General features: G+C 40.9%; 1 protein-coding gene across 11 annotated transcripts in view; it reads left to right on the forward strand.

Moving 5' to 3' along the window:
- DTNB (dystrobrevin beta) overlaps positions 1 to 16,073 on the forward strand; it is a 192,809-nt gene that overhangs the window by 17,383 nt on the left and 159,353 nt on the right. For 8 of the 11 annotated variants that reach the window (XM_032184144.1, XM_032184147.1, XM_032184148.1 and 5 more), the window contains 3 exons: positions 818 to 898; positions 2,730 to 2,943; positions 7,166 to 7,251. In XM_032184144.1, the coding sequence (XP_032040035.1) occupies positions 818 to 898; positions 2,730 to 2,943; positions 7,166 to 7,251 (381 nt within the window). Of the gene's footprint in view, positions 1 to 817; positions 899 to 2,729; positions 2,944 to 7,165; positions 7,252 to 16,073 lie in introns of those variants that run through there. The other 3 variants (XM_032184152.1, XM_032184153.1, XM_032184151.1) reach the window with 2 other exon arrangements.

The raw sequence follows: 16,073 nt of genomic DNA on the forward strand, positions 1-16,073 counted from the left end.
GGTTTGGGATGGAAGGGACCTCAAAGATCATCAACTTCCAACCCCCATACCATGGGCAGGGACCCCTGCCCCCAGCCCAGGCTGCCCCCAGCCCCATCCAGCTTGGCCTTGGGCACTGCCAGGGCTGGGGCACCCACAGCTCCTCTGATGAGGACAGGAGATGAGCAGATCTGCTCAGTCTTTGGCAAAGGGTTAGTACATGTAAAACTTTCTGGAATTGCTCAAGTTTGTGACATTCAGAGTAACTGCAGTGCTGGCTGGAACTGGTAGCTGTGGTACAGGCTGGTGATAGGTTATAGCGTTCAAATCTTTCGTGATGTGGTATTGTTTGAAGGTATAATCGTGCTTTTAAATGTCTCGAAGTGGGAGGTTGGTGGTGAGGAAAGGATCCTCTCTTCTATGCTTTTTCTTCTGCTTCTTACCTTATTTGGATCTATTTGAGAGAAGAAAAGCATTCTCCTGGTGGGGCTGCAATGCAGATGGTGGTAGGAGTATCCACCCCCCTTTTCTTTCTCTTCTCTCTTTTGTATACATGCCTTCCAACATCAGTGCAGTCCTCTTCCTTACACGCTTGCAACTTGATGGATTTATTGCTTCCATTTAGGGACTTCAGAGTTCTCCTGTCAGTCTCACACTTACCTCAGTTCTAATACGCTGTTGAAAATGACTTCTTCCTGAAATACCTCGTGAAAATCTTTGTCATGGGTACGTGACAAAGATGATGTATGTGAAGAAACAGTCATGCCGTTTTTGAAGTAATCAAATAAGCTGAATGTCATAGAGGAAAGAAAAAACACAAACTTTTTTTTATCCTTAGGGGCACAGAATTTTGATGTCATCAGACTTTCAACGTATCGAACAGCCTGTAAACTGCGGTTTGTACAAAAAAGATGTAATCGTAAGTTATAATTACTCTTTATCTTCATAAATTTTTCATGCATGATGGTTTCGAATATTCTACCCATATGAAATTCAAGTATAGCAAGAATAATCATCAATGGTAGTTGTTAACTTAAAAATAAATAGAGATTAAATGTACAATTAAAAAGAGGCAGTGATTTTTGACTGATACTGTGGTTTCTTCAGCTTTAGTCTCTAATGTTTAAAAAACAAAACTATAATTATGGGCCAGATTGACATATTTCAGTTGCCCTAAGTGTTGTCTGCAGACAGTCTCAAGCTGTTTTAGCTCCTGTTCCACCATGGTGTAGCACAAGCCAGCAGACAGGTAGATGCAGGTATGAGTTTGGTGATGTATAAGATGGTCACTAGCATGAAAGTGTCCAAGATTTGACCATGGTGGCAGGCAGTGTAGCAGCCTTAAAGAATTAAGTTTGCACCACACTAGTCAATGTATGTTTTCTTATTCTCTTCTGTAGTCCTTCTACCTTAAACAGGTCACCAAAGTGAAGATTAATCTGAGGGTCAGTAGGTGATGCTACTTTGTGCTCTATTCCTTTGTTGAACCTGACCAAGCAAAAATCTTGACAGACTAATGGACTCAGGAGTAGCTCCTTCCTCCCCACGGCCACGATGTGGAATTGGTGTGGCAGAGGACAGGAGAACGGCTGGGGAGTCCAGTGGAGGATGTGTGCAGCTGTAGAATGAAGATCCCTCGTAGTGCAGCTGAGCCAGGGATATGTCTCTGTTAGGGCTGTTGTGGCAGTAACTGCAGTGCCTTTAGTTTGATGGGTTGCAACTTCTTCATTCCTTTGGAAAAGTGTTAGTTCTTGTCTATAATGAATGCTTTTGAATTCAAAATACCTCTTAATTGGTAGTAAGGTATTAAGATAAGGCAGTTATAGTGCATTACACATTTAGTGCCCAATTCACTGATGCCACACGTATGCCTTGAGTAACCCTTGATCCACACGTATGTACAGACGAGACCATGCGTTTATGTTATTTGTCTGGACTGTGCAGTGATCCACAGGCATATGTTTGGTGTGAATACTTAGTTTGATTTTTATTGCTGTGGATTTTTATGTGAGAAATAAAAAGAGTGTTTTTACCTAAGAAATGTTAAAGGTGAGGCTTACATTAAACCCTTTCTACAAGGTAATAAAGATAACGAAGAAAATACGAAGTTAGCAGATAAATCTGTCCTTTGTAACTGTTGGATCATGCTCAGTGTGAACTGATGGATTACTGCTGATCCTTAGACATCTTATCCCACTATCATGCATACCTTTTAAGCTGTGAACTATTTTAAAACATTTTTAATGTGGTTCTGCAGATCGCTTAGTGTGGTTTTGTAAAACTATTTGACTACAAAGTTAACATTTAGATGCGCTAAGATACAGCGGGATAATTTAGGGACACACTTTGGAGTTCCAGATGTATGTTTACAAAGTGTTATGCTCTAGACTTGGCACCCAGATAATCTGGGAACAGTTGTAGTTTAACTGGAACATCAAGTTCCTCCTTCAGCACTGAACTGCTAGTTAACATGGGGATGTTGAAAATTATTGGAACCAGTTTATAGTGGATTTTGAATATGGCTGATGTCTTTCTGAAATGAAAATGGCCACAAGGACTTTGGGCACTGCTCTGTTGCTTAACACTAGCTGACGCTAACTCTGAGTATTGAGACTGTCTCTCACTTTGAATATGAAAACGTAATGGTTAATTCCAAAACAGAAGCTAACACAGTATTCAGAAACAGTACCATAAAAGTAAGCTTGTATGCATTACAGAACAGAAGTTAATTTTTTTTCCTTTATTTTTAGTTCATCTTGTTGATATCTGGAATATGATTGAAGCCTTCCGAGATAATGGCCTTAACACTTTGGATCATAACACAGAGATCAACGTGTCTCGACTAGAAACAATCATTTCATCCATCTACTACCAGCTAAACAAACGCCTTCCTTCTACTCACCAAATCAGTGTAGAGCAATCCATCAGCCTTCTCCTCAACTTCATGATAGCAGCATATGACAGGCTAGTAACTCCTCTAGTTGTACTCTTAAACTAATTTTCTCTTTTAGTTAGGTGAATGCAGCCAGCAACTGCATGAGTCTCTGACAAACTGTCTGCATGCTATTTCTTTATTTCATGAAAATGTGTGTTGCGCGCTCACACTTAATATCATAGTAGTGCCTGCAGAGATTTTCATTGCCACAGCAGCAATGCTTTGTCTTAAAATGTGCTTTCTTGAGAAAGATGAGTTAGTGCTTTCTGGAACTTGCAGGGTGCTGTGAGCCAGGTATCTGAACTGAAATGCAACTGTGTTCTGTGGACTGTGATGAACTTGATGTGAACTTCGTGGTGGTGTAGCAATGTTTTAAAAAGTGAACTTGTTTTGTAGAACCTGGATCAACAAGACCATTTAATAACGCTGCCTTGTTTTGACACTCAGCTTGGATCCTGTTATACATTATTTGACCCCATACAGACTAATTCTCATTTGTTGGCTGGAAGAAGCTTGATTTCCTGTTCAGAGTGCTGCCTAGGCACTTCGTTGTGTCCAATTGTATGAGTTTCTTCTGCAGCCTCTTTTCTTCAGGGGTTGGTTTGCTAATCTTCTTGACTATAAGTTATTTCTGTGGGTACTTTGAATAACAACTGCAAATCTTTCACTGTTGTTTAGCACTTCCTATGCTTATTTTCTGATCTTTCTCACAGTCAGCTATTATTTCTGTCTCATCTTTCTTTTGCTTTTGCACTCCCTTCAAGCAGTAGAGAAGTACTTGTGGCTAGGAAGTTGACACAGAGACTAAGGAGTTCTACCCGAAACAACCTGGACCACTGAATATGCCAAATAGTTGTTCTGTTCATAATGTCCAGGCTTTGATCCGTTGATATGACCTCTTCTTAAGGTCACTGAAGAGAAGGTAGGTTTCCACCACAAAAGAAGTCCGAGACTTCAGAACAATTGCTACCTCACTAAGGACAGTTAAAAACAACACAGCTCAGAGCAGGAGTACTGCTGTGACAGCAGAATCAAACCTGTGTTTTTCTCTGTTGTCTCATTTCATGTTAATTGCGAAAGGTGTTATAACTGATGAGTTGTGATTCTGAGACAGATCACAGTAGAAATGTAGAGTTTAAAATAGAAATGGTTATGTTTTGGTGGACACACTCAAAAGATTGAGGCTTTAGTGAGAGCTTTGTCTTGCCCCTGCCCCTAACCTTGCAAGTTTGACCTTGTCTGCAGCCCAAGGAGCGCCCTTGTTCCCAGCACACTACAACAGCTTCTGTTGAGCTTCCTCTGTCTGGCATGTGGGGCTGAGAGAAGCTGTGATGCTGCACTGCATTGTGCCATGGCAGAGCCAAGAATAAGAGGAGAGGCAGGCTGAGGCCCCTCTGCAACAGCCATCATGGCAGACACGTATTTTATAAAAATGTACACATCTGCACTGGAATTGCATCATTGGGGTAGCTGCGTGGAAGTTTGAATCCACGTAGCCCAGTAGTTTCTTATAACACAGTACTGGTGGTAACATCACAGGGTAGTATTAGCACTCCACCAAACAGGGATGTGAATCAGAGATATGATGTGTGTCTTTCCCATGGAGCTATTTAAGTTAGAGCTGATGTTAGGTAAGTATGAAAAATCTGTATAATGAACTATTCACTGACCCACAGAACAACACTGATCATGGCGCAGAGCTGCTGGTTCATACTGCCTACGATGGTGAGTTGGGCAGAGGAATAACTTTGCTATGATGTTCTTTGCTGCTGTCTCACACAGAGCTTTACATACGGGTGTTTGATGGTGCTGGTAGCTTATTCCAGTCTTGTTTTTCTTAATAGCGTTCTGCAGCTTTCCAAAGTCCCCGACCCCAGAGTAGTGGCTCATTCCCTGACTCCATTTGGTGGCTTCAGGGTCTCGTGTCACCAGTCCTAGAAATCGCATTCAGTTTAACAGCAAGCTTAGTCACTCCAACTTCTGTTTTTCTCTTTATTTTGTAGCAGGTCGAGTAGCATTGTTCCAAAAATCCATTTAGGCATTGGCAATGAGTTAACTACGTCCCTCTACCACGTTGCAGGGGGAGGAATTTTTTGTTCTCAATTAATAAACAGAATGTCAGCAGAAGCAGGCCTAATACCTGAAATATCTCACTGAAGGCACCGTGTGATATTTTTCAAGGATAAAATTTTGTCCTGTGAGGACATATTGATGCCTTTACTCACTTTTTTTTCCTGAAAATTAATTCAAAGCTGAACTCTGTTGTGAGAGGAGGAGTGTCTATTAAAAAGAAAAGGGAGGGAGGAGTTGAGACATGAAAGAAATTTGAGTTAGGTACCAAGATTTGCTTGGACAAGACTGATGGTCAAGGCTTCAAAATAATGAAATAATGGATCTTTTCAGACTTCTGATATAGGTGTAGTAAAGTCTTGTTTTCTTTTATTTGGCATAGAGCTGACTTACTCCTTTGAGGAAACTACCTAAGAGAAAAGACAGAAATGAAGTGGGATAGCTGAGTCCTTTACCTTGTCACTAACTTTATAACCTTTATATAGCTCAAAATAACAAAAGAATGTATTTTTTCTCTCTTTGTTTAGTTTCTTTAAACAGAAGTTAAAAGGTACCGGGATCTTCATAGATCTTCCTGCAAGTATAGTTCTGGAGAGATTGCCTCTCTTCCGCAGAGGCAGTGTTTAAAGCACGTTCTGAGTCCACGTTAGAGAAATAGCATACTGCATTTCTGATGCTTCTCAGCCTCAGAAAGGTCGAGAGCCTTTAACCTCACCATGGAGCGTGCAACGGCACCGTTTGCATATTAACTTAGGGTGAAGGGGGAAGAGAAGTCACTTGTTTACTTCATGGCGTCTCCATCTGGTTGCGTGTCTGTCGGTGGCAGTAGGCCGCGTCACCACTTCAGTGCCATGAGGCAATATTTACTTCCAGTGATTTCACTCCTCACACTTTCCAAGTGCTAGTCTTCCATGTGTGAGTGTTAAAGAAGCATCTCATTTACACCAAGAAGTATTCTAGAGGGTTTTCTTAGATCTCCTCTAAATCTAATGATGTATTTTCCCCTTTGTTGTATTTACCATAGCAGTACAGATGATCAGTCCTGTACATTTAATTGCAGTTAATTGAACTTTTTAAATATTCTTTTTCTCCCTTTACATGAAGTTTTAGCTTTCTTAGTAGTTTTTCACTCCGTTCTCTGTTGCTGTTTATAGTTGGGGATAAAGACTTGGATTTCTGCTTGGGAACACGTTGCTCAGAATTCAAGCAGCCGTTACCCCCTCCATGCACCTTCCTTTGCCCCTCTGAGCCACTAAGCTTGCTTTCTGCCAGCTTCACAGTGACAGTGGATTTACACCAAGATCGCCACACTGTGGCCATCTAATATCATTTACTGGAGGTGCTCTACCCTGCCTGTATTGCTGTGAAGGGGTTTACAGAAATGCAGGGAGGCTGGACGTGTTCCTCTGGCCAGCAGTGAGCTGGCAGGGGCTGCAGCGGGTGTTAGCTGTGTGAGCCTTACCCCGGCCAGCCTCGGGGCTGTGACTTGCTTCCCTCCTACCTTCATCCTCCTCTTGCTCTTCGGTAGCAGGAATAACAGGCGTGGCTGTTTCTGCATGCTGTGCGGTGCTGAATGGGCTTTTTCGTGCCTTCCGTAGAGACAATTGCTGATGTTATAAAATGATGCCCCAAATATGCCACCTGTTCTGATAGCACAGCAGCTTTGTTAGCTGAGATTAGAATAAAACATTGTTCACGTTATTCCTGTTCCATGTGGTATATTGAGGATATCATACCCTTCTAGTGTGCTGTCAGTTACCGTACCATTTTTAGTATAAAATGTTTATTTCAACATCAAAGTTTAAATTGAGAAGTAAACATTTAAAGCAACCAACAAAGCATAGCAGAGGAACAGAGATGTATTACAATGAACAAATGTGTTTTAATGGAAGAGATTAACACTTTTTTTTTCAGGAGACATGGGATGAACAAGACAAATTCTAGTCTCTTTATCTGTGCACTTTTCGTAATTCTGCAAGAAAACTTAATTTCTGATAAGACACCTATTAAGAATTCTGCTTTATTAAAAATGCTTATGTTAGTAATACTGTTTTAATGTTAAGTAGTATTGATAGACCGTAGTAATTAATGGTTATGCATTTCCTTCCTAGGTCTTTTAGTATTTTTGTTACTTCTCACTCTATGTAGTAATTACTTACCATGTAATTTTTTTTTTCACAGCGAGGGCCATGGGAAGTTGACGGTATTTTCAGTGAAATCCATGTTAGCAACAATGTGTGGTGGCAAAATCCTGGACAAACTAAGATGTAAGTATTTGAAAGCAAAATCAAACTGTTTTATGAAATGTTTTTTTCTGTTATGGGTCACATGTGATGAAAGCTAACTTTTTTTGTATATTCAGCATTCTTTATCCTGAAGTGAAAATGGCTGTTTTTTGTGTAGCACATGCCATCTGCTGGCCATGCAATATATTGAGTTTGTTACTGAGTAGGCCTTACAAGTGCACTTACTTATTTTAAAGTGCTTTGACACTTCTTTACATGTAAAAATTCAGGCCTGATTTTTATGATAGTAATGTCAAAACTTGGTGCCATTTCCTCTGTTTTGAGGTCATGTTGCGGGGGGAGGAGGGTTCTGTACATCCTCTGCTTCAGCTGAGACACTCTCAGCATTGTCTCGTTATGTTAATTCCAGCTTCTTTGTTCTTGTTTTTGAACTCCTTTTTATTCTCTTTTCATCAGTCTTTACTTCTTTTACCTTGTTTCTGTGAGCCCTCTGCTCTATCTACAGAGAATCAATGCTACCCAGAAACATTGGGTTTGTCTTGTAATTCTCATCTTGTGTCCTTCTCAGTGGCAAGGCATACTGTTGTTTGATGGATTTTTTTTTTCCCTTTTCCATCCTGAAAAGCTGGGAAGTTAGTCTTACTGTCAGTGCCAGATTTTACTGTTCAAATGTTTGTCATTTTTCATCTCACTCTAAATTTCCTTTATGAAAGTTATTTTATAATAAATCATTCCTTCTGATCTCCATCGTTGTTATTCACTCTAAGTAATTCTTTAGACTTTTTTTTACAGCATTAAACTTCCTTGTTTTTTTTAAATTATACAAAATACTAGTGTAATAAATTAAACTACTTGACAAAATCTGAAAAATAAATAGTGTGAAGGTATCACATCAACATGTTAATAGTAGGGTTGCAAGAGTTTCAGTATCAGAAGGAGCTATTTTTGCATCTGGTAGTAAATACAAAACTATCTAAAAGCAAAGCTGTAGGTGGCTAAAGTTAAATAAAGAGGAGAGGACGGGCGTATGTTACAGAGGATATTTAAGGCTTCTTTAAGCATTTTTAACAAATGTAAAATATATTAAGTATGCAAGATCAAACACTGGGAAAAACATAGAGACTACTTCTTGAGTAAAAAGTTACATTTTTGGATCCAATTAGGTTAAGGTTTGAGGAGGTTACAGTAGATAAACAGTGCAGCATAAGCTTGGGCCATTAAAGGAGCATTGTTTTTACGTGTAAGCAGGACAATACTGAAACATCAAGCAAATGGTAATAAGTGATCTGTTAATGGAAAAGTCAATTAACCAGTGGAATTAAATGTTACAAGAATCAATAAACTTTTGATGTTTTCAAACAAAGCTCAGCTACCATTCTGGAGGTTATGCTAAGCTGCAAGTTACTGATTGAAAAGGTGGCTAGGTGAGATGCTTTCACCTGAAGGAAATCTCATTTAATAGCTTTATTTCACAGATGTGTGTAGCCTGAAAACTTAACATTTTGATGTCCCATTCTGTCCCTCCCCCCCGCCCGCTTTCCTGCTTTTTTTCATACTATTTGAAACTCTCTTTCTTTTTGCTAATTATGTTGAATCCTGTTTCCTTTGCTACAGTAACTTTCTTTGTAAAAATTCTTAACTGAAATACATACCAATCGGAGGAAAGGCTTTTGAATGCTTTCACTGAATACTGCTATTTCCTGTAGCTTTGTTATATTCTGCTCATATCTTATCAGCTGACCTTTAATTTGCGTTGTACTCCTGGGATCTGTCCTCCAGTATCTGCTCTCCCTATTTTCCTAGTGCACTTTTATCTGAATGTGGAGCATTGTTTTCAAAAGAGCACATGGCTCCTGAATTTTGGACATGTAATTTGGAAACCAGCACTTCTGTCTTTTTTGAATTCAGTGTTAAAGCTCAGTTCTTCTCCTTAGTGTTTTCAGTATGTCACTCACATTGACTTCACCACTTGGTGTTGTCTGTTTTATGACAGAACACTACCCGTTGACCACACCTCTTTGCAATCTGTTTCGTTGTTCTGTCAGGTATAATGTTTTACGAATCAAAAGTAAATTTCTTTATTTGTGCCTGTAACCATAATGCTGACTTGCCACTGCTTTATAAAGTCATGGCAGTTCCTTCATGTGCACCTTTGGCTGTGGCCATTCCTGTGCCACTTCTGGACAGTCCCAGGCCCCCTCATGCCCTGTTGTTGTCTCTGCTTAGTTGAAGAGAAACCCAAGGACTGGAAGCTCCTCGCTGTTAATGTCTGAAAAGTTCACAGTGCCATAGCAAGGTTAGACACAGAGGTGGAGTATCAATGCTTGGTGCTTAGGGACGTGGTTCAGTGGGTGACATTAGTGGTAGGGGATGGTTGGACCCGATAAGCGTGGAGGGCTTATCCAACCTTAATGATTCTATGAATGCATGACTGACGAAGTGATCCAAGAAATGGAGATTTCAACTAATAAGAGGTTGAGATATAGGAGCAGAGGAAACCTGTGCAGGAGGCAATAGCTTTCTCTAAGCCAAGCTGTTTCCTAGAATCAAATTGTTGGCTTTTCAGAAAAGACAATAGGACATTTTTTTGTGGAAGATGGGGGAAAATTAAAAGTGTGATACAGGATAGTAGGCACTTGTAAATCTTCTGAGGGCAGAGAAGAAGAAAAGAAGTGTCTTACTGTTAGCAGCAAAAGTTGTTGAGTATCACTAGAAGTCAAGAAGAGTAATAAAACAGCTGAACTATTAACAGCTTTTCACCTGTCTTTCTGGAAAATTTCTAAAGACCAAGAGATGAGGAAAAATAAAAGTAATGTCATATTTGGAAAGAGTTACATGGGGAACTGTAGGTCTGCATACCTGCCACGCTTCTGGGCAAGCAGTCGGTAACAAATAATAGAATTAGTTGACTCATGGATAAATAAATTCTCATGGGGATGGGGAAGGAATGGCTTTTGGGGAGGACTGTCTTATGAAATTGTAGGAGTTTTTTAAAGTAAGAGGAAAAAAAAAGAAAAGATGGGCAAAGGAGTTCTGGCTGATACAGGCTTCTTGAGTTTTTGAAAGGTATTCAGGAATGTCACTTATCAAACACTCCAAGACATTAAAGTTTTAAAGGGATGAAAGATGAGGTCTTTGCATGTGTAACAGATGAGCTAAAAGGAACCTAAAAAAGAGCAATGAGGATCCTTTTGTATATTGAAATTGGTGGATAGTGCTGGACTTGAACTGTTTGAAACATGTCATAAATCTGGAAAAACACAATGAAAGGTCACAGTTTGGTACAAAGCGAATGAGTGTAGTAAAGCTAAGATAGTCTGTGAAGAGTTGTAATATCATCTGACAAAGCTGAGTAACTGAAATAAAATGGGAGCTGAATTTCAGTGTTAATTTATGTGAATTATGTAAAGTGGCACGTGCTGGAGGAGTGAAGTGCAATCCTAACGTCATGCACAGAAAGGTGAGCTAAGGGAGTTATCGCTCAGCTGGCAGATCCTGGAGTTACACTTCTAAGAAAAGGTTGACACTGTTTAGTAGTGGTTAAAAAATAAAATGTTATGAACAGGGAGAAAGGGCATAAAGAACAAAATAGGAAGGTTAGTATTGATTAGTAGTGTGTTTATACTTTAAATGAGTCCTGCTCTTGTACCTGTCACTGTACCTTTTCCAGATCTGCTTTATCTTTTCTGAGAAGAACAGCAAGGTCACCAAAGGTAGGGGAAGCCTTCTGTATCAGGAACAACTGGCTGTAGAGCAGGATTCTTCAACCTGGAAAGAAAAATGGTGGTGAAAGGATAATGTTCTATAAAATCATGGCAACATGTTAGTGGTGAATAGAAAACAGCTGCTCCTTTCCCCCTCAGTACAAGAACTGAAAGGCATTAAGTGAAATTAGCAGTGACAGGTTAAAACAACAAAAAATAAGTATCTTTAAACTTTGCCAAAGGATGTTGTCCGTATCAGACTCACATCACCTGGTCACTCCTTGAACCAATTTCACTGACAGCAAATACATCAAGGGTTGCTGAATGCAAAACTACTAAGAGTGAGTGGAAGGATATTCCGGGGAATGTGCTTGCCTTAGCCATCTGCTGTTGGGACAAACAGACTTTTGATCTGATCTGCCTCAGCTGTTCTTACATTCTTTATTTCTTCTGTTCGTTATGAATATGCTGTCTTGTTTTTTCCCTTTCCTGTCTTTCCCACCTGTCTCTCTGATTACTGACCCATTTCATCACTGGACGACTTCTGTTTCCAGTTTACTCCTTCCCCCGACACCACCGCCTCCACTCCCTTTCCTAAGCAGGCTGTCAGCTCAGGCTCAGCTGGATCATGAGGCTTTCTGGAAACCAGGAAGTTGTAAATATTTTTTTTTTCTCATCTCATAATTTATATGAGTGATAGTAATTTGGTTTCTGTACTTGCATATGTACAGGCTTTCTTTCTAAATTCTGAAAATGTGGACAAATGGTGTGTGTTTGCAGACCATACAGTGTCTGACAGTACATATAAAATGGAGTTGTTCCATGATACTGCTTTGCTCTCACTGGGAAAGATTATTTCCTGTGACATGATGCTCCTCGGGAAGGAGTTGCTTTACATGGTGTGCAAGGAAGGAGTAATAAACAGCCTATTGCTATGGAGTTTATTTTTTTAGCATAGATTTTTTTTTTAAACCAAAGCAATACTGTATTAAAATGTTGAAGTTTGTGGATTTGGGTGGCTCCATTTTAGCATTCAAGCACAGTGAAGTAAATAGCGTTTCCTTCCATGTCCTTTCTGCAGGGGAATTGCGAACAAAACTTGACTTTGAGTAATTTAAAACTCCACCCTGCTCATCTTTAGGGCTGTCCAACTTTTGTAATCATTATTTCCACCCGTATGGTGCTCCTTGGCTGCATTGCCTCAGTAGCTCCTTCTTTCCTCCCACCATCTGGCTGATAAGCCGTTAGTGCTTGCTGAAGTTCACCCTAAAGATTCATACAACACTCTATACAAAATACTAGGTTTCACATACTGGCAGCCCCCAAAATCAATCTGCTGTAGGTGAATTAACCTTTTGGTGGACTTTTGATTTGGGGGAGGGGGCATTTTGTTTTTCAGAGAAGTTTGTTTTGATCCTAATCAGTGGACCAAAGTAGCAGCAGTGGTAATAATATGTGGTTTCTTGTGATATCCCATCTTCTCAAACAGCATGAGCCCAGTGTATGGCTTTATACAGGCCTTCTTATATCTCATTTGTTTATACCAAATGTTGGAGTTGCCAAATCTGTTCAATCTATAGGTGACCAGGATGAAAGCCTGTTAGTGGCAAAAATACACATGTATACAGACATGCCTGCACCTTAGAGATGCCTCCAGTGAATGCCCATAGATGCTCAGTCTATCTGGTGGCTGTCCTTGGGTCCTCTGGTGTCTCCACTGGATGTAGGGCCTCTCCAATACCAACCCTCATCACTAAATCTTCCTCCAAAAGCATCTTTTTCTGTGTCCTTCATAACCTCTTTGTAGGTGCTGGGGTGCTGTTATTAGGTCTTCCCATTGTCTTAACCTTTTCCAGGCTGAACAAGTGCCATTTCCTCAGCCTGTCATGGGATTAGCACTCCAGCCTGCTGACAATCCTTGTAGATTGTACCTTGTAAACTGTGTCCTCAGGGCTCACTTCAGAACGTCTTCCATATTCTGTGGTTCTCAAATACTCGGTGATTCTGGTGGTCCCCAGACTGGGCACAGTACCTAGGGGAGGGGGTCTAACAAATGCAGAGTGGAGGAGGATAATTGCTTCTTTGATCTACTGGGTGGGTTCCTGCTCGTGCCGCTCAGCACGCTGTTGGCCTTCTTTGCTGCCCTGGTGTGCTGCTGGCTTATCTTCGTTTTGGGACCCAGAGCCCCCAAGGACTTTCCAGCACAGCTGCTGTATTGCTGCCAGGCTCTCTTTGTGCTTGAGAGCAGGACTTCACATTTGGCCTTTGGATTTCATACAATTCCTGCTGGCCCATTCCTCCAGCCTGTCTGGGTCCTGCTGGATGGCAGCCCTCGCTCTGCAGGTATCATAGAGCCATGCACCAGTTTGGGCTGGCAGGGCCCTCAGAGCCCCCCAGTGCCACCCTGGCCATGGGCACAACCCCTGCCCCCAGCCCAGGCTGCCCCCAGCCCCATCCAGCCTGGCCTTGGGCACCCCCAGGGATGGGGCACCCCCAGCTCCTGGGGCAGCCTGCACCAGGCCTCACTGCCCTCAGAGGGAAGGATTTCTTCCTAATTAACTGGTCCTCCCCAGTTTTGTGTCTGTAAACCTGACAAGAGTGCACACTGACACCTCTCCCAGATCACCAATAGCCACATTAAACAGGGCAGATCCAGCATTAGGCCACTTGTCACTGGTTTCCACACAGGGTATGATCCCTTTTCCCCAACCTTCTGAGCCTGAACATCCAAGCAGCCACATCCCCTTTGGAGCTTCACCCACCCAGGCTGCGACATCCCCCTGGCAGAGCTGAGTTCTGAGGGAAACCAAAGCAAAAAGCCTTGCTCAGGTTGGTGAAAGCATTGCTTTCTCATAGAAGGCCAAATCAGAGGGTTTGCTCCATGATTTTCCCAGGAGCCAAGGTGGGGCTGACTGGCCTGTACTTCCTTGCATTGTCCTTCTGACCTTGGTTTGTGTGTTGAATTAAGACGAGGAAAAACGGCAACGATTTAAAAAGCACAAATTGATTCTTTTAAATTGATTTTTGTAGCTTTTACTGCTATTAAACGTAGTATTTAACAACTATTTCTTAAAGTTGTACAATAAAATTTGACAACGTTGTAGGAATTGAGAGACAGGGTAGACTCAGAGGCAAGACCCTAGAAAATGAGGGTGCTGATTGTTGCTTTTGTTTTTCTTTATTTTTAACTTGTTCAGAGAAATGGTGGGGTTTTCAGCTATAACTGTGTAATGCATCAGGGAAACGCCTAGCAGAGAAAGCAACAGTCAGTTTTGGCAAAATTATGAGCAACTGAAGAGACTCTCGAGGGAAATACTGGGCAGGTTTATCAGACGATACGAGCTCTGTTCGTAATGTTCGTAAAGTTCTACAAATATTTGAAAAAGGAAATCTTGAGTGGAACGAGCACTTTTATGTTGGTCTTTTTGGAACTGAGCAGCCTTTTGGTACAGTTCTAACTTTTTTATATTCTCTCTAGTTAAAAAAAGTTCATAGTAGCTTTGAATTGAAACTTTATATGAGAATTAAAGCTTAATTCCTTGTCATTGGGAAACTTTATTAACATACCTGTTGTAACATTAAGGTGGGATCTTGAAAAATTCCACTGTTAGCCCCTGTTTAGCTTGGGGCTTTCTCTTTTAAGGTAATTTACTGCCCTTCAAAAGGGGAGATGACTATTTAATTATATCCAACTAATCTTTATCTTTTCCAATTTCACCCAGTAATTTCCCATGTGGAGGTTTCCCCTTGTAGACTTCACTTTGACTATAAAACCACGTTTTCGTGACAGCAAGATATAGGTTAGTGGGTTTCTTTTAATTTACCCTTGATGTAGCCTGTTCTATTTTATCTCATATTTCACTTCTTTCCATAGCTTTAATTACTTTCTCCTTAAAATCACTTAAATCTTGCATGCTGTTGAAATTAGATTAATAGACTGTATTTACCCAGATGATTTTTGTACTTTTTAAATACAAGTACCGTCACGTTGCGGTCGTGTTCTGCCAGTCCCACCTTAGCGGATCTATTATTAGACCTTCAGTTTTTGGGAATGTGCCAGTCTGGAGTGAGTCTGATCTTGAATGGCTTAGGATTCTGAAGGGTTTGCTCTAATTAGTTAATTAATTTCAGTTATTTCCATAGTTTCCTTTTGTGTACATTATTCACCCTGAGTTTTTTTTTTCATCATTCAATTTTCAGGTGAAACTTAACTTTTCTGCTTGGCTTAATTCTTTAAAAATATAGTATTCTTTAATAATCTGCCTTCCCCTTGTCCTCAAATTCCTCTTCTCCCCCTCCTTTTTTTGTCCTATTGCTAGTATGCTTCGTAAGATTATTCAGCAAGGACTTCAGACCTTCACTTCAAGCTTGTCCATTTAGCCTGTGATAAAAACTCCAGGTAGTTGCATCACCTGTAGACTTCTTCAAGGGCTCATTCATTCAGGAGTCTGAAGTCATTTCTCCAGTTTACTGGAAAAATGCCTCTCTGAAATAGTCTTTTTTACAGACCTGGCTTTGATCACTTAAATTAAGCTTATTTTCTGTCAACACATCCTTTTTGATGATTAATTTCTTATGGTGTCTTAAATAACCTCGTAGATGATTCAGGGGCTGTGTGGTGAAGAATTCTGGTATCTGTCACGTCTTGGAAAATTTTAGGTCTTACTGATATTGCTGCTTTTCTTAGAGAAATCTTCCTTTATAGACTAACCCGACTGCAGTTAGATCAGAAGCCAAGCTTTACTGTTCAAGAGATTTGTGTTTTCCAAAGAGATTTTTGATGCCAGGACAGTTCTGGCTTATCTCTGTATGCAGCAGCCCTAATACCTTAAATGACATCATTTTCCTCCATTGCTATCTATCCATCTCTTCCTATATTTTTACTTTTCCTGAGATGTAAGAGTTGGGAGCCTTGGGTTAGTAGTGGGAAATGGTTGGAGGGCTTGAGCCTTGTGAAGTAAGGGGGTAGAGGGATGCCAGAGCAGCATGCTGAGGACACGTCTTTCCATGGTGTGCCTGCAGCTCGGAGCGTGGCGTGGGGCTGGAAATGCCTGCAGAACTGCCCCCCTCCCTGCCAGCTGCTGTGACCCTCCCTCCCTTTCTCTTTCCATGCACACACAAGGCTGCAGAACATCTTGC

The sequence above is a fragment of the Aythya fuligula genome, chromosome 3 (genome assembly GCF_009819795.1).
Source record: "Aythya fuligula isolate bAytFul2 chromosome 3, bAytFul2.pri, whole genome shotgun sequence".
Lineage (NCBI taxonomy): Eukaryota > Metazoa > Chordata > Aves > Anseriformes > Anatidae > Aythya > Aythya fuligula.